General features: G+C 41.8%; 2 protein-coding genes across 2 annotated transcripts; one reads left to right on the top strand and one right to left on the bottom strand.

Annotated features, from left to right (window-relative positions):
• Positions 1-5,599: 5,599 nt before the first annotated feature.
• Positions 5,600-12,091, bottom strand: LOC130087742 (uncharacterized). Its single transcript, XM_056254226.1, has 14 exons — positions 11,481-12,091; positions 11,237-11,338; positions 10,925-11,157; positions 10,451-10,629; positions 10,131-10,224; positions 9,574-9,700; positions 9,249-9,460; positions 8,908-9,025; positions 8,727-8,818; positions 8,433-8,550; positions 7,557-7,661; positions 7,264-7,449; positions 6,998-7,177; positions 5,600-6,748 (listed from the first exon to the last, which is right to left on the bottom strand). The coding sequence occupies exons 1-14, from the start codon at positions 11,863-11,865 to the stop codon at positions 6,495-6,497; spliced, it is 2,385 nt and encodes a 794-aa protein (XP_056110201.1). The 5' UTR covers positions 11,866-12,091; the 3' UTR covers positions 5,600-6,494.
• Positions 12,092-14,187: 2,096 nt separating this feature from the next.
• On the top strand, positions 14,188-16,236 carry LOC130087736 (uncharacterized). Its single transcript, XM_056254220.1, has one exon. It carries the CDS (start codon positions 14,188-14,190, stop codon positions 15,568-15,570), a length of 1,383 nt encoding a protein of 460 aa, XP_056110195.1. The 3' UTR covers positions 15,571-16,236.
• Positions 16,237-17,743: the final 1,507 nt, after the last annotated feature.

The following is a 17,743-nucleotide window of genomic DNA, read 5'->3' as shown; positions in this document are numbered from 1 at the left end:
ACGTTCTCTATAAAATGTAAATCTCTTGCGGTTAACTATATATATATATATATATCATGCCATCAGCAACTACAGGACAAATCAGTTATTTCCTGTAAAATTTGGATATTTTTTTACAGTGTGGTCCTGCAGTAGAGTAGGTTAAGTCACTTGCTGATGCAGGGGCAGTACAGAATCTTTTAGAGAGAAAGTTTGATTTCTTACAGGAAAAGAAACATTTGCATATGCCTCAGTTACTCCAGAAAGGACATTCACCCTTATAAAAACCCATACTAACTTTTTTAAAGACAGCTTGTATGTGTATAATAATAATAACGTCTTTCTTGCCTTTGTAACCCTGTCTTAGAAATCTCTGTGTGTTTGCTTATTGTTTTTCTATGTTAAGGTGGAGAAACTGAAGGCCCTTGGGTACTTTCCCCTCCTGCTGTGGGGAACGTACAGACCACAGAAAAAAAAGTGGATGGCCCAGCTCCAGTGCCCCTTTGAGCTGCCAGTGGTAGTGCATGCGGTCATGGAAAAGATATTGTGCCTATTTGAAGGTTTGTTAGAAGGTAGGTCACATCACAACATCAGTACATTCATGACTCTATTAAGATTGATCCTGTATTGTGTAGCTATCCAGTTGGATCGGTTTTAAATGTCAGTACAGAGAATTTTTCACACAATCTAGATTGCTGGTGGTGGGTAATTTTGTTCTACTTATCTTTTGTCTTAAACTTTTTATATTTCTTTGGTTACTCACATTTTGAACCTCATACTGCATCTTAAATGTCTTTTGTTTTATTTTTTATCACAGCATGTGATCTTGAAAGAGAGGAGGTGGGGCAGCAAGAGAGGACAGGAGAAGAAGATGAGGCAGAAAGAGAAATAGATGGTGAAGACCAGAGAGGACACGGGGGGCAACGTGAAATAGGAGAAACTGAGAGGAGGGACATGCAGGAGATGGAGATAGAGGCACAGGAAGACAGAGTAGAGAGTGAGAGAGTGAAGAGAGGAGAGATAGAGGCACAGGAAGACAGAGTAGAGAATGAGAGAGTGAAGAGAGGAGAGATAGAGGTACAGGAAGAGAGAGGAGAGATAGAGGTACAGGAAGAGAGAGGAGAGAGTGAGAGAGGAGAGATAGAGGTACAGGAAGACCAAGTGGAGAGACGAGAGATGGAGGGACAGGAAGACTTCGAAGAGTTGGGACTGATGGAGACAGACAAGCAGAGAGAACAGGCAGAAGAAATGGGGGAAAAAGAGATTGAGGCGAAGAAGAAAGTAGTAGCAGCAAACAGGTAAGTGTCAATACAGAATAGAAGAGGCAGAGCATTAAGGGCAATCTTGACTATGTAGAATATGAGATACAGAATGGTAAAGAATGTGCCCATGTACAAAAAGAAGTAGCACACCACACTAGACTCAGAAGTCAGATGGTATTTCACAAGTTGCTCTCTTTCTACTTTTTCTTATAACGTGGAGTTATTTGTATGGCAGCAGTTTGGCATCCGGTGTGCCATAAAGCAATGTGGCAATGCCCAATGGTGAAGTCATCAGAGAAAGTGTCAACAGATTGTCCTGCATTGCGGTGTACTCGAAAGTATTCACTTGGTTTGCAAGGCAGACACCACACACCTCTATTGCAATTTACACATGCTTTTTGTTTCTCTATACAGGAAGTCAGCTGTCAAAATTTCAGCGAAAAAGGAAAAGGAAAAGAAGCCAAAACAATAATGATGGTAGGAAAAATGCTATGAAGTATTTTTAATTCAAAAATAATTAAATAATAATTCCTAAACTCGTAACTAATCCTAATCTAATAGCTTTTTGGCCCACAATATAATATCTTCTTATTGCTAGTTTAGTACATTACAGGCCTGATAACAAATATAAAACTATTAACGTTATATTAGTTGAAAATGTCTTTTACTTGCCTAATTGACTCATTTTACATTGGAGTTTTTGGGGCTTCGGAATAATCCAGGGAAATTATGATGTGCATTTACTTCTGGTCTTATATTTCAAAGAGAAATGCATACAATACCCTCTCTCTGGGTTTATACGGTTACATTGCAATGGTTTGTACTAACTTAATTTGTTCATTTTTCTTTACAGCTTGCCAGTATCACAGCAGATTGGAGATTTTTCCAGTGCAATATGTGTCCAAGACACGTGAAAAAAAGGTGAGTAGCTATACGGAGAACTTTCTGTTCGACTGTAGGTGCATAAATAAAAACAAGTCTAAATAAAAAGTAGTTAACATGTTAAATAATTTGCTGTTAGAGCGTTCTAAATATTAAACCAAAACTTTGATGTTTTGGTAATTATATGGCGATTGATTTTTAGAGGCTAGGAGGAAAAATAAATGAAATATTTAATTATGAAATAAAAGTATGACTTTGGTTTGTCTTTTACCCTCTTCCCAAGGGCTGTAAAGAAGTCCTGGTCCATTGGCTCCCGTGTCCGTCATGGTAACATCAGCTTTCTTGTTTAACTGACTTATGGGTTGTCCTTAAAGTGACAGTTAACCTAATTAAGAAGCCTGTCTGATTAACACATAAACTTAAATAACTCCCAATTCATGGTAAAGCGCCTAGACCAGTGTTACATTTCTTTTTGGGAAGTCAGGCGGGCTGCTTAATTTTGGATGAACTAAGATCTCTCCACATGTGGCATCTGTTTTTGCCTACAGAGAGATTAAGCTACACAACTACAACATACATGAAAATGTCATTACAAAGTGACAATAATATAATTTGGATATAAATATACATTCTCTTCTGCTTTCTCCACCCCATTCTGTCAGGGAAATATGTAGAAGCCTAACAGGGTTTATAAACCATGTCAGAGGCTATCCTTATATTGAACCTATTTCAGCAATTAAATAGATAATTTCTGTACGTTTTATTTTGCCATTTCTTTCAGCCAAAAGGCCTGGACCCCATCTTGGGAACTGCAGGAGAACATTGGAATGACTGTGTCATAAAGGAAGGTCTGCTAAAAAATACTGTTGTCACTGATGGTGCAAAGAAAACAAATGTTGTGAAACAAATGTTGTGTCCATTAAACTGGGCCATGTGGACAACAATAAAGTTGTATTGCACAGAATTGATTACATATATGTTGTAAATTAAAAGTATGTGTTTATAAATTTGTTTCATTTTTTGTTCATTAGAGCTGGGTGTTGGGAAGGACCTCATCGCATCCAATACTTTTCTCATCCAAAAGGCCAATCGTTTTATTGTGCAGTTCGCCTTTTCACAACCTTCCACCCAGAAAAACTAATTTGCATTGTCTGGCACTTTACAATATTTCACAATAAAAGTTCTGTTGTGAGTTTTGTTGTTGTTTCTCCTTCTCTGAAAACATGGAATTAACATTGTTACGGGAGTACTTGAGGGTGTATAAATATCTTTCATTTTGTCCTATGATAAAGTTTCATTTTCACCTCATTCTGGCCCCACATATTCAAGCTAGTTATAAAGCACAAGCACAACTGCATGTACAATAGTAACCCCAAAAACTTTTAAATACCAAAATAATAGAACATTACACACAAATAGATATCCCTTATATTCATATTGAGCAAAACATGAAATAACACTTATTTTTAACATTTACTGTCTTTTAACATAGAGGCAAAGCATGCTGGGAACTAGAAGTCTGTTGTAACCACTGATTGTAACTCATTCCGTGAATGGGTGTATATATGTGTGTATAATACATTCACATTTATGGGAACAGGTATGTGCAATATATGTGCACAACAAAGGGTACAATTTTAATCCTTATAGTACTCAAGGTATATAGCCAGCTTTGGTGTTAAAAATAACCAGTTGCATTTTGTTTTCATAATTTTCGTTCAGTGAATGCATATTATCTTTAGTTCGTTGCTATGGTGGTTGCTATTGATGTTGCTAATTGCTATCGCTTCCACCCGGAAGTATTTTCTTCACAGACACCCACTTTTTTAACGATATCTTCAACATTTCTCCACAGAAAAACAAATTGATAACTCAACAATACGTTATGTTCATGTTAAGGCTATCACTTGTAATAATTGCTCCTTGGAAAATGAGAAGAAAAAAAAAATTGGTAGCATAAGGTTACGGAAGTGCATGATTGTGTTGTGGGGCGGAGTTTGCGCGTTATACTCCTGTTTTGGCTAAAATATCTGAAATAAACCAACATATCTACTATTTGTTAACATAGATCATCTAGATGCAGTGTAATTACTAGTTTGGCTGTACTAGATATGTAATATATTCAGTAGATATATCTTTTTACAACCCTATTTTACAACCCTACTTTGCAAACCAGAAGAACTACAACTGTAGTGCTGATTTGTATCAAGCTGCATGGTGTGGATATAAGGGAATTGTAGTTTCTAAAACATTAGTGTTTTTCTTACAATTGGAGGTTGTAAATAGTGAGTTGGGAGTATAGTGGGGGGTTTAGTGGGATGGTAAACACATCTATGCAATCAGATTTTAAATATCTAATTGTTAAATGGGGTCAAATTAAATTAACCCATATGTTATCCATATTTGGTTAACTGCCCCCAGTTGTTGACTATACTCAGGTCAAGAGCTCTCTATAACAGTTGGTCCCATATCTGTAGCCCCTTTTGCTGCTGAATTATAAGCCTTCAAACATGCACCGAGGTGAAGTTTCAAAGGTCAGTGTTTCAAAGCAGGAGCCATGTAGAATCTTCATACTAACATATGTTACTCTCCAGGTCACGGCCTTTCCAACAATGTATTTGGTTCAGCTATAAAACAAAGTTTTAATTTTCTCATTTCACGGACACAAGCCATCTCAGGTCTAGTTTCAGGGAGCACGCAGGCTCAATAGCCTATATAAAATAAAGCTTTTTGTTTGTTTCTGACTGTGTAAACAGATTTACATGCAGGCACACACATACACGCACGCACACACGTTTGTATCTATCTTTGTGAGGACATTCATTGACACAATGCAATCTCTAGGTCCTTACTCTAACCCTACCCATCACAACTAAGTGTCTGACCTGAACCCTGACCCTAAACACGCCCAAATTCTCAATATAACCTGATCCCTAAAACCAGCTCTTGACCCTCAAACTGACCTTTACAGGCTCTCAGAAAGTGAGGACCGGTCAAAAGGTCCTTACTCCGATGGTCTAAAACTCAAACTGGTCCTCACAAAGATAGTAAAAGTACACACACACGGCTTATATGCATATCTATTTATGCTAATGCTGCTATGATGGTATAAAAATAAAAGATCATGGTCTATGATGGGTAGTCGTCTCCTCTTGTACTTGTAACATTATAATTGGTATTTAAAAACAAGAGTGCATTACACATATTGGCCCTGTTGCATCCTCTGTATTTATTTCTGTGTAAAGATTTTTTTTGATCTCTACAAAAAAGGGCAAATAGGTTTCTATTTACATTTTCCTCATACCAAAACCTGTCACTGTGAGAAACTACAAACCCCATTTCCAGAAAAGTTAGGATATGTGTGCATCAGTGCCCATGGCATGGGTGAGAAGGTACCATTGACACAGAGGCATATATTGGGATTTTATATGCCCCTTCTGGCATGCTTTAGCTCCTCCAAACCACCTGAATGGTCCTACATGGTCTGGATTATATAATGTAGTAGCCTCAATATCCCTGTTTATAAAGTTTCCTACATGTATCTCTGAAGATGACACTGATATGAACAGTCTCCACATCTTATATGTGGCTTGTTCCTACCATGGGATGAGTTGATAATCAGATGGATATGGTCATAACATTTACTCTGCATGGCCTCAGATCACTGAGCTTCTTAAAATGATATTCCAAGTTGGGTTGTTGCTAAAAGGTAAATTGCATAACTGATGATTATTAATTTTGCCATGTTGTTTATATTCAAAGCAATCTGACCCAACCCTGCTAACCGATCATCTGTTTAACATTTGGTTAACTATTGGATGATATATATTTAGACAATAACTACAATGGTTTTACATTGTCAGTATTGAAGTATATTACACTGCCAGTAACTATCAGTGTACAGTATGTAAGTTTCATACATCTATCTTAATATGTGACCTGGTGTCAGTGACCTCTAATGTTCCAAAATGTTGGTAGTTCAGGTTGAATCTGAAAGCTCCCAGTTCTCTCTTTTTGTAAGGGTTGATGTGTGATGAGCCAAAGTCAACTCAGTCTGATGACAAATCAAATTTGTATTTCTGTTTCCATACACATATATACAGGTATCAGCAAATATTTACAGACATTATCAGTTGCAAACATAACCATGATTATTACAATTCCAGTAACATAAAAAAAAAGTATAATCTGAGAGCATATGTAGCAAAATACGGATAACTGCAGGAACAAACAAGTGAGGAGTCACTTTGTCACTTTCAATCTAACTCACTTACAAAAACAGGGTTTCTAAAGTCTTGACAGAAGATCTTTTCAAGTCATCAAAGTACAGGTCAAAGCAAAAGGGATTACAACTGTGACTTGAGTCCCAAGTCAAGTGACTTGAGTCCCCACCTCAGCCTCATTATCTTCCTCATCATCATCCTCATCCTCAGAGCTGAGGTCACGTTGCCAGTCCATTTCCTCCATTTCCCCTTCATCTTCTTCCACCAGCCTAGGAGTTGGTTCGAGAATGCCTCTGTATGAGCATGCTACAGTCTGCTGCTTAAATCTGAGGTTATGCAGTCTTCTCTTAAGTAGACTGATGAGGCCCCTGGACGCCTCCTCTGTGAATCCATTGGGATAGCCTATAAGTCCACACATGAAGAGTAATGGAATTACCGTCACACTAAACATTTTATCAGAGAGCTTATTTATGTTAGAACAAATGTTAAATACAAAGTCAAATTGGAAAATAATAATTGGATAAAATAATCTTTGAAGGCCATGTGTCCTTAGTTCTTGAGCCAATACTAGCATGATTGCTTTTCACTTGAAAATAGTTTGATCTATGAATATTAAAGTGCATAAAGCCATATTGTTTGATTTACACTTACTTCCTGTTTTTATGCAATCTGAAATGGTGGCTATCAGTGTCTGGACCTTTGCAACCGAGTCCTTAAGGTACTGACAGTGCTGCATCATCTCCTTCACAAGGATCTGCTTTTCTTCTGTCAGTCGTGAGACCAGCATTAGTTGGTCAAAAAGCTTCTTCTTGACGAGAATGTCTATACCGTCTGAAGGAATGAAAACATCATACATTAATAAACTAATTTGATGATGATACATTTTAAATAAACAAAGTTAAATATTAATACAACACCTGTGTTCTGTTCCTGCCAAGGCCAGATCATGCTCTCTGCAGCTTTGTTGGAAAGTTTCTGCACAACTGAGTGTGTGTCCACAGGATCACCATCAGGTTGTTGGTTGTATCTCTGGATCTCATCTAGCAAGCGCTTCTTTTCTTGGGCAATCTTCTGAGTAATCTTCTGACGCCTTTTGTTGCGATCTGTAATAAGAGCAAAAACAATGGTATTACAAAAGAGCTGCCATGGCATTTAATGAACAGAAACAATATAACTTCCATCTGCATAACTTACATTAACTAATACATACCATTCTGTCTATAAAGGTAGTGCTTCTTCTGACAAATGCTCACAAAGAGTGCTTCGATGGAGATCTGCAAACCACAAGCATTAACAGAACTGGCTGCTGCATTTCCTAAATTCAAGTTAAGAAGAAAGAGAAATGTTTCAAACACACTTAAGTTTTCTTAATTGCACATAGTACAGCAGCAGCAGCTAAAACATTGTTTAGGACAATGTTTAATTTGGACAGAAATATCTATCTCGTATGTTTTTCTCATACCGTACTGGACACTGACTGCATGTTTCAGCAACAATTAGGGACCAAGCAACATAGGCCAAGAGTCATAGGCATCTAATCTGTGTGATATCTTTATTATCATCACTTTTCAAGAGTCTGTGTTTATGAGAGTCCATAGTCCACAGTCATTCTTTATGAAAGTCATTGATGGGGGATTATGTCCTATCAGGGTTTAGGTTATTAGGTTCTAGCAGACCAATCACAGCGCTTGCGTCTGCGTAGAATTGACGCGTTGTTAAATTTTTGGAGAGGTGCGCGTCAGGGTACGCCGAACCGTACGCGCACTACACACAGCCTACGACGTAGCTACGGCAGGAGTTTGACGGAGAAGTATAAATTGGGCTTTACTGGTACATTGTGTTTGGTCTGTCATTTCCTACCTCAAATAATATTGTTCCATTTTGGTCTGATTTGCGTGAACATGCACCAATCATTCTGTTTTCATTGCTAAATTTGTTTACTTTCTTTAAGTCAAAATACTACTTGAAGACTTGTGACACAAAAAGTGCCCATCCCCACATCATAATTTAACATTAAGCTACAGCTACATGCATTACAACCAAATTACTCCAACAGTGTTTATGTATAAAACAACATTGCCCTTACCGCTACTGGCCCACTGCTTGACATCAACAACCCACTGCTTTAGCATGTCATCACTGCAATGCAACTGGTCCTGCATCTTCTTCAGGCTCTCTGTTGCATCTAGGGTGTTTTCTACTGTCTGCAAAACAGCAACACACAGTCATTTCATAAAATACCAAAAAGTATATGTTCCTGTCTGATTTAATATAATGACATATTCGACTACATATAGCTGAAGTGATGCATTTTGGGTGGACTTTAAGTTCAAATTTAACGGTTTAAAATAGTCCATCCTTTTTCAATACAGGAACATACCTTTTTGAATCTGGAAGACAAGGCAATGTGGAGGCCATTCTCTTTACGTTGATTCCACCCAATAGCATGGACAGTAAGCATATCAGTTCTTACTGTAAAGAACAATAGAAAAATCACAATAAATTGTAAAATGTCAATGTGTACAATTGCAGGGGAACAGGGGGCAAAGAAGCCTACAAACCTGACTTGGACATATACTTTGTGGTCAGGGCACATCTGGAGAGAAAACTATTGACTTGCTCTACTTCTTCACCAAGAGTGGTTCCAGCACCTTCCTGGTTCCTTGCATTCCACAGAATCTACAGGAAGCAGTGGACTTGTTAAACAGGGTGGACAACAGGGTGATCAATATTGATGCATATCCCAAGGTCACCAGCTGTAGAGGACAGCACATAGGGGCTCATGTACAACTCAAAACACACTCCTGGGTTGTTGTTTGGGTCACAACATCATACATTGTGGTACTTTACGTTAATTGTTGGCTACATCACTCTGAAATGTAAAAGTAGTTAAAAGCATCACCTCGCATTTTGTATTGTGGGCTTTGGCATGCATTACGGACAAGCAATGTCTCATTTTCTGAAGAGGTTGAAGATGAGTCAGGGCCTCTGACACCTTCTCCAGGTATGGCACATAACGGCACGTCACATCCATGGCCAAAAATGCAGCACCCTGGAACTCTTTTTGGAGAAACATTGGATATGCAAAGATTTCTCCTCTATACATATTCAGACCTTTTGGAAAAAAAGAAAAATTAAGTAGAGAGCACATTGCACACTGAAGAATAGGCTTCAGATGTTTCATCTACAAATATTTTTCATTGCAATTTATCAAGACCAATAGCAACCTTTGAGGAGGAATCCATGCCTGCACACAGCAATTTCTACACCTTCTTCATCCAACTTGTTGGCCTGCCTTGATGTCTCTCTTGCTGCTGTCCAGTGGGATTCCCCACACATCGCTCTTCCTGCTGTCTACCAAAGTAAAAAGTTAAATAGCAGGGCTGCAAGCTCAAACACACCAACAATTACAGTCTGATTAGATTTTGTCTTTGATTGCCTGACCCATCTTCCATCTGCAACTCCCTGGAGTATAACAAACCAGTTGAAATGATTTGCCATTTCGCATGCAGGAGGATAATTGCAATAGTCTAACTTTGTCAGAAATTGTGTCAGACATACTGTATGTGCAGCAACCAATACTATAGATATACTGTGCTCTCTGGATTAGAATCTAGTTGTATTTTTTTCATCCAGCTCTGCAACTTCACTCATCACGTGCCATCTCAACACCTGATCAAAGATTCCCTCATTCGAACACCTAATAAGGCTACAGTGTTGTTACTTCCAATTAGTTATAAAATAAGCCAGAGATACCCGCTGCTCAGCCTGATTGAAAACTTACACTCTTGACAGCCTCCCGGACTTCCTCAACAAAACTGGACACCTCAGAGTCTTGGGATAAAAACACTCCATCAAAGAACCCTGGCTCTTCACTCCTACAACAAAATGTATTCTGGATAATCACTGTAGTAAGAAGTCTTACATAATAATAATAAATTATAATAATAGATATTATATGGATACTATACTATACGACATGGATATTATATTCAACAGCTTAGTTTTAAATAACAAAATGAGAACTATATTATTATGATAATGTTAATAGCAAGTAGATACATTAACTACATTGGCTGGTTTTAATGTGTACACAAAACTCACTGGTTTGCTTTCTGGAACCTGTAGAGTTTTCTGTTGCCATCCACTGAAACAGCCACCATTTCAGGACTACAGGCTGGACAGACAAATGGCTCCTTTTCCAGAAGTTGGTCCTCTTCAGAGTTGCAGTACACATATTGCAGAAAGCTCCTCTGAAAAGCATCTGTATTCACTTTGCCAGTCTGAAAAACAATTTATAGAACAGCTTTAAATGACAATGAACTACAAGGTCACCCCATTTATGTTTTGTCAATGTACCTTTTCAAACCCAAGAAAGGATGCAATTGGCAATGCGGTCTAATATGGTCTTCAGTTCAGTTCATTTCAGTAACCTGAAATATTACAGCCACTTCATATGTGGGTATATTTGAATTTGCACCCTGTTTGGACTTGAACACCCTTTTTGCCATACTGTCCAGCCTTACAGCTACTTATAATAACAAATGCATTTGTCTTTCAGCTTCAAATTGTACTCACTCTTCCAAACCGCTTTGTTCTCTGGTCCAACATTGCTGTGAAGGCTTTCACTGACATTCCTGGAGCTGTTGTCTTCATAGCTTCAAAGGAATGGAACAGATCTTGGTGGAAAAGTGTCTGTGCTTGCATGGTAGCGGGCCAGTAACCATTCCTTACAAAGTCACTGACTTCTGGAGCCCATTGCTTATTGCAATGTTTGCATGTTAGCACCGGAACGTGAAGATTATAACGGCCTGAGATCACATGAAAGACAAATAAATAACGAACTAAAGTAATATGTTAGATAAACAATATTTTTTAACCCAATCCTACCATTTATGCAAACCAGTATGATGGATCTACCAACAGAGATTGCAACATCACCAGTGTCACAGGAGCATATATTTTGAGGATAGGCTGTTGGCAGCAAACAATCTGCAAGAGCAAATGACAATCAGGATGACATTAAAGAATGTTTGGATTGTTAGCAAGTACTTGTAAAACATAATGAATAATTTAATAATGTTGTGTGTTGATAAAAAAAAAAAAGCAAATCAACTGAAAAAGAGACACCAACCTTGTTCACAGATGATGTACTTATCATCATGGAGTTTCACAAACTCTGTTGGGGGAATGTATTTATAAAAGCCATACATGGTGGTCTGCCTACTGTGCAGAGTGTGGCGTTTATGTACCAATTGATCACACTCTGCACAAAACCACTCTGAGGGCAAACATTCCCTGCAACGGATGATGGCTTCTGCCACGTGACAGTGGTTGCACTTCATCTGGACAATGTTCTCAGCTGACAACAAGTTGTGAATGTTTTGTGGCCTCGCCTGTTGCCAACATTGTTGGACCCCTTTTTGTCTTTGACACCAACTGGACAAAGATGGCTGCTGAGCAAAATCTTGCCCATCAATGCTGTTTGAATCCCATAGAAGGTCCTCAAGCCTCTGCATATTAAAATCTTCAGAGAGAGAGAGAGAAAACGAAAAACATACTAGAAATCCAACATTTCAATTCCACTACCACTGACTTCTTTTGAGGTATTTCCATTGCTTTTAATACAGGGACAGTCCAGTGATAGCAGAGAAGGCAGAGGGTGAAAGGACAGTTGGAAATGGGCAATCAAATCCATGACCCTTAAGATTCTGTGTAGGTGCTGGCTGTCAGTAGTGTTGCCCACTTAATTGTGAAACTAAATGAAGTTTTATGTAAACAAAGTTCGGGAGGAGCATGTTCAGGTAATCATCCAATCAGCGCAAGAAGAAGCCAGTATAAATAAAGCCTTCCCTTACCTCCTGTCTCATGACTAATTTCTCAGCATCTGACTCCGCCTCCGTGCAGTCATGTCCGAGTTAGAGCTCTTCCCCTCCGACGATGAATCTTTCATCTCGGAGTCATCTCAACCGCAAAACGCAGATCCAGCAACCCTTCCTTCTCCAGCAGCCAACGACAACATCGAGCCTCCATCCTCAACCAGGGGACGTCGGCCCTCCAGATCCTCTCCACATACTCCAAGGCGTCGAAGACTCCCCTCACCACCGCCAGCGAGGAACTCATCATCTTCATCATCGTCTTCCTCCGCGCCTTCCCACCTGCCAGCTTCCCCTAACATCCCTCCCATAGGGAAGTGGACAGTTAAGGGGCTAAGACAAGCCCTAATTAATTCTGATACAAATTTCTCCCGCAGGATGAAAAAAGCAGAATTATTTAATTTATATGTCACCTTACAATCTTCTCACCCTTCTGTTTCAGCTCCAATTCCTTCGGCTCGAACGAGCAAGGCTCGCCGGGCCCCGATCGCTCGTCCCGCAGTACCTCCTTCCTCACTTGCAGCGCTAGGCTCCGCCCCCGCGCCACGGCGTCACAGACCTTCCGCTAGCATGGGCCGCGCCCCGGAACCAGTCACGGATGGGCGCCAATCTCCTCCAGGTCAAATCCCTTCCTCAGCCCCTCCCATCGTGGTACCTCACACTCTAGATCCCGGCAGCTCCACTTTCTTACACGATCCCCAAACGTTTTTCTTCCCTTCTACTTCTTTCAGTTTTCCTCCTTCCCAAGCGTCAGGTGCTTACCCTAACGTGAGGATGCCTCCGTTAGCCGGTCAATCACCGGCGCATTTCTTTCCCCTTCCACACTATGCTCCTCCTATTCCTCCTCCTCCACCTAACCCGGGGGCCGATCTCCGCGTGAGGATGCCTCCGCAAACGGCCACAGCCCCGATTTCCCATCCCTTTAACCCTCTCCAAGTGCGTTCTCCTTTCTCTCTCTTCTCAGCCACTCCTCAACCAGCCCCTCCGAATGCAGTAGCATCTGAACCTCCTCCAGTGACGAACAACATCAGAGCTCAAATCCTTGCAGGTGCAGATGTTGATTTGGGTTCTCTCCTGTCCTTGTTTCCTCCGGCTGAGTCCAATCGCCAAGTAGACTGCGGCGACATTTCAGTCACTCTAAAAAATAACTCACAGGTTACATCACGTTCATTGTCACTAGCCGAATTCTGTATTGCCTTCAGCCGTTATACAGAAATCATATGCTCGTCTTTTCCCCATAGACGGCGCGAGCTGAACGACTATCTGTCTATCATAGCGGAGCTCGCGTTGTCTTACGGGGGTAGTCATTTTTATACGTACCACAAGCTGTTTTCCGCAAAATGCGCCGTCCGCGTTTCCCAATGGAATCAGTGTCCCTATTGGGGAGCGTTGGACACCGATCTCCATAACCGAGTCTTCCTTGGGTGCAGAAATATCTCCTGCGCAATCTGCAGATCCACAATCCATGCCACCACGGCATGCCCACAAATTAACCCGTCGATCCCTCCCGGCCCAGAGCAGAATGCCATAAAATCCACAAGTTACGTTCCGCGTCACGCAAGAGAAGATTTTTCAATCAGAGCACCATACTCGGCACCCGATAGACAAGTTTGTAGGAACTTCAACGAAGGGAGATGCCCAAGACAACGCTGTCGTTTTCTCCACGTCTGCGATTTCTGCGGCGGCGCACACGCCCGCGTGATATGCCCAGTCAAAAAATCTGTCAATAAAAATGCTAAAAACTATCTCTCGACTCCTGTGAATGTTTTCCGTCTAGCCGAAGAATTATCACACCACCCAGATGCCAACTTCACAAATTATTTACTGACAGGTCTTAATCAAGGCTTTAAACCCGGTGTAGAAAGCCATCCCACGCAAAATATTATCTGCGCTAACCTTCAGTCCGCCTTAGCAGAGCCCGGAGTAGTAGATAAGCTAATTAAAAAAGAAATTGAATCCGGTTTCATGATCGGTCCATTCGAGGCCCCCCCGTTCGACAAATTTCGCATCAGCCCCATAGGCGTGGCTACCAGGAAATTCTCCGGAAAAAAGCGGCTGATAATCGACCTTTCAGCCCCCCATAATTCTCCATATCCGAGCATCAATAGTCTCATCCCCCTCGAAGAGTATTCTCTTAACTATCACGATATCGAACAAGCCATAACCATGATTAAAATAGCTGGACGAGGCGCATGGCTTGCAAAAGTAGATATCTCCTCTGCTTTTAAAGTAATGCCAATCCACCCCGATTCATGGCACTTATTCGGCGTAAACTGGCAGAAAAAGTATTATTTCGCCGTGCGCTTAACTTTCGGCTGCAAAAGCAGCCCAAAAATCTTTGACACTCTCTCTGAAGCCATATGTTGGATCCTTTCCAATAATTATGCAATTCCTCAACTTCTCCATCTGCTCGACGATTTCCTAATAATTTCACCTCACGACATCATCCCCGAGGCTCACCTCCTCATAGTGAAAAAAGTTTTCGCCGAACTAGGGATTCCGTTAGCCCACGAGAAAACATCGGGTCCAACTACATCCATCGAGTTCTTGGGCATCAATCTGGACTCAGCAAAATTCCAGGCCTCACTGCCTAAGGAAAAAATCGATCGCATCATTTTAATCGCATCCAATTTTACAGACAGCACAGATTGTTCAAAACGCGAACTTCTCTCGCTGCTGGGCCACCTAAATTATGCGATGCGCATTATTCCACAGGGCCGACCCTTTATCGCGCATCTCCTAGCCCTCTCTTCATCTGTTCATGGGCTGGAAGATCGGATCATCCTTTCTGACGAGTCAAAAAACGAGCTAAAATTATGGATTAATTTCCTCAATCAGTGGAACGGCTTAACTTTTTTTTACGACGACTTTATCTCTCTCCCCCTCGATATCAAACTGTTCACAGACGCAGCTCCCTCGATCGGCTTCGGCGGCTATTACCAAGGACGCTGGTTCGCGTCTCCCTGGCCCCCTCAGCTCCTGGACACACCCCAGGCTTCAGCCTCCTCTGCCCTTTTCGAGCTCTACCCAATCGTCGTCGCAGCTTCCCTATGGGGGAAAGAATGGTCAACCAAAAGCATCCAAATCCATTGCGACAACGAAGCAACTGTACACTGTATCAACAAAGGTCGTTCTCGCTCACCTGCGCTTATGCCACTCCTCAGACGCCTCATATGGATCTCCGCATGCGACCAGTTCTTAATAACTGCAAGTCACGTTCCAGGGGCTCAAAATCAAATTGCTGACTCTCTCTCCCGTTTCTCTTTTCAGAAGTTCAGGATGCTGGCACCAGAAGCAGACCCCACTCCAACTCCAGTACCTCCTTATTTTCAGCTGATCTTCCCATAAACCATCCGCTAAAATCCCTCCTGGACACGTCCATCGAATCCATCCTCCAAGCCGTCTCTCCCAGAACCCTGCAAACTTATTACACCGCATGGAAATCGTTCAAATCATTCCACCTCTCTCACAACCTGTCGTTTCCCGAATTTTCTCTTTTAACAGTTACTTCATTCATATCTCATCTTCATAGTATTAAAGGTCTCCAAGCCGGATCCATTAAAAGCTATCTAAGCGGCATTCAATTCTTCCATAAATTAATCCACGGTAAACCTACACCTGCAATAAATAACTCCCAAACGTCCCTTCTAGTTAAAGGAATCCAAAGATCCCGCCCCACGCGCCCAGATACCAGACAACCAATCACAATCGATATACTCACCAGATGCATCTCATCACTCCGTCTTGGATACCACTCCATCAACACCGCATATACATTAGAAGCTATGTTCATCCTAGCATTCTTCGGTTTCCTCCGCTGTTCCGAACTGACCATTACTTCCTTATTCGACCCAAATATCCATCCCTCCATTTCAGACCTCCAGATCGTAGATAATGAAACCATATCATTTTTCATTAAACAAAGCAAAACGGACAGAGATAAAAGAGGTCACTTCGTTTATATTTTCAATCTACAAACTCCCATCCAACCGTACCATGCGCTTTTTAATTACCTGCAGTATAAACGTTCCTCGTCCAAATCCCCACTCGACCCTCTTTTCACTAACGACTCCAATCATCCAGCGACGAGATTCTGGTTCCAAAAGCATCTTAAAGCAGTCCTCATCAAATCCGGCGTCTCAGCAGAGCATTTCTCTAGCCACTCATTCCGCATCGGAGCAGCTACCACAGCCGCTCAAAAAGGTCTCTCCCAACAACAAATCAAAACCCTCGGTCGCTGGTCATCGAATGCCTTCAAAACCTATATTAGGTCTAGCCGGTTTTTCATCAGAAATGCTCACCAAGCCCTAACTAATTAATTAATGATAATTATCACCTGCTGCGCCTCATTTCAGTTACATCCGTTTACACCAAACCTTCCGATTACATCTGGGCTCGCCGCTTGCACGCTCGCTTAATATTCATAGTGTACGTTTTTCAATCATATGCAGACTCCCCCGTTCGCACGCAGCGATGACTCACCCGTTCGAAGGCCGGGTTCCGTCCCCCTTCCAAACGCTGGTTGAACCTCCCGTTCGAATTGCAGTGAGAGTCTGCCCGTTTTAGTCGTCGCCGGACGACCGCGCTCGTGTCGCCAGGCGGGCTCCCCATTCGTCGGGACGTGAGGGGTCTTTCCCGTGCCCCAGCCCCCCTTCGAAGCGCCGGTCGAGCCCTCCCGACCGAGTCCAGCGGCCGCCCTCCGTCCAACCTGGCGAGGCTTACCCGTCCGATGCCGTGAGCATATAAGTTCCCGTCGGACGCTGCGAGAGCCCTCCCGGGTGAACGGTTAAACTCGTCCACAAATTCACGCTCGCATAATTCTTGCGTCAGCGAGCTGTCAGTTCAACTGCAGAATGGGCTTATCCGTCCGATGCCGTGAGCATCCAAGTTCCCGTCGGTCGTTGCGAGAGCCTTCCCAGTCGAACAGGCAAGCTCGTTCCTTGGTAAATACATACCCTTCACTTTTTGGGGGGTTAAATTCTACGCTCGCTGTCCTTCGTTTATCTGGCATTTTGGGGAGTACTCTGGGGTCGGGCCGAATTCTGAGCTCGGAGCCCTCCCCCCGGACAGCAAGCCAAATACGCATTATAATATTACATCTGATTTCATTAACATGTAAACTCGTGAAATGAAGTTTTATGTAAACAAAGTTCGGGAGGAGCATGTTCAGGTAATCATCCAATCAGCGCAAGAAGAAGCCAGTATAAATAAAGCCTTCCCTTACCTCCTGTCTCATGACTAATTTCTCAGCATCCCACCACCACCCCTTCACCCCACATTCGGCTGGGTCCGCTCATAGTTACCTATGATCTCTAAAGTTATGGGGGGAGTACTCTGGGGTCGGGCCGAATTCTGAGCTCGGAGCCCTCCCCCCGGACAGCAAGCCAAATACGCATTATAATATTACATCTGATTTCATTAACATGTAAACTCGTGAAACAACCACCATGTGTTTTTGCTGAGAAACAGTGATGCTATTGTCTAAAGTGTTCCTATTTCTGTCATGTTGACAATTTGGCTC

The sequence above is a fragment of the Rhinichthys klamathensis genome, unplaced genomic scaffold, assembly GCF_029890125.1.
Source record: "Rhinichthys klamathensis goyatoka isolate OS25496 unplaced genomic scaffold, OSU_Roscu_1.1 h1tg000111l_1, whole genome shotgun sequence".
Taxonomy (NCBI): Eukaryota; Metazoa; Chordata; class Actinopteri; order Cypriniformes; family Leuciscidae; genus Rhinichthys; species Rhinichthys klamathensis.
The sequence above is the reverse complement of the archived record's forward strand: the minus strand, read 5'-3'. Positions and strand labels throughout refer to the sequence as shown.

Coding starts and splice junctions, on each gene's coding strand:
- LOC130087742 (XM_056254226.1), bottom strand. CDS start 11,865: ATGCAGAGGCTTGAGGACCTTCTATGGGATTCAAACAGCATTGATGGG. Junction 9,461..9,573: donor GCATGGATTCCTCCTCAAAG/GTTGCTATTGGT, acceptor TTTTTCCAAAAG/GTCTGAATATGTATAGAGGA. Junction 7,450..7,556: donor CTACCTTTATAGACAGAATG/GTATGTATTAGT, acceptor CTCTTATTACAG/ATCGCAACAAAAGGCGTCAG.
- LOC130087736 (XM_056254220.1), top strand. CDS start 14,188: ATGATCGGTCCATTCGAGGCCCCCCCGTTCGACAAATTTCGCATCAGC.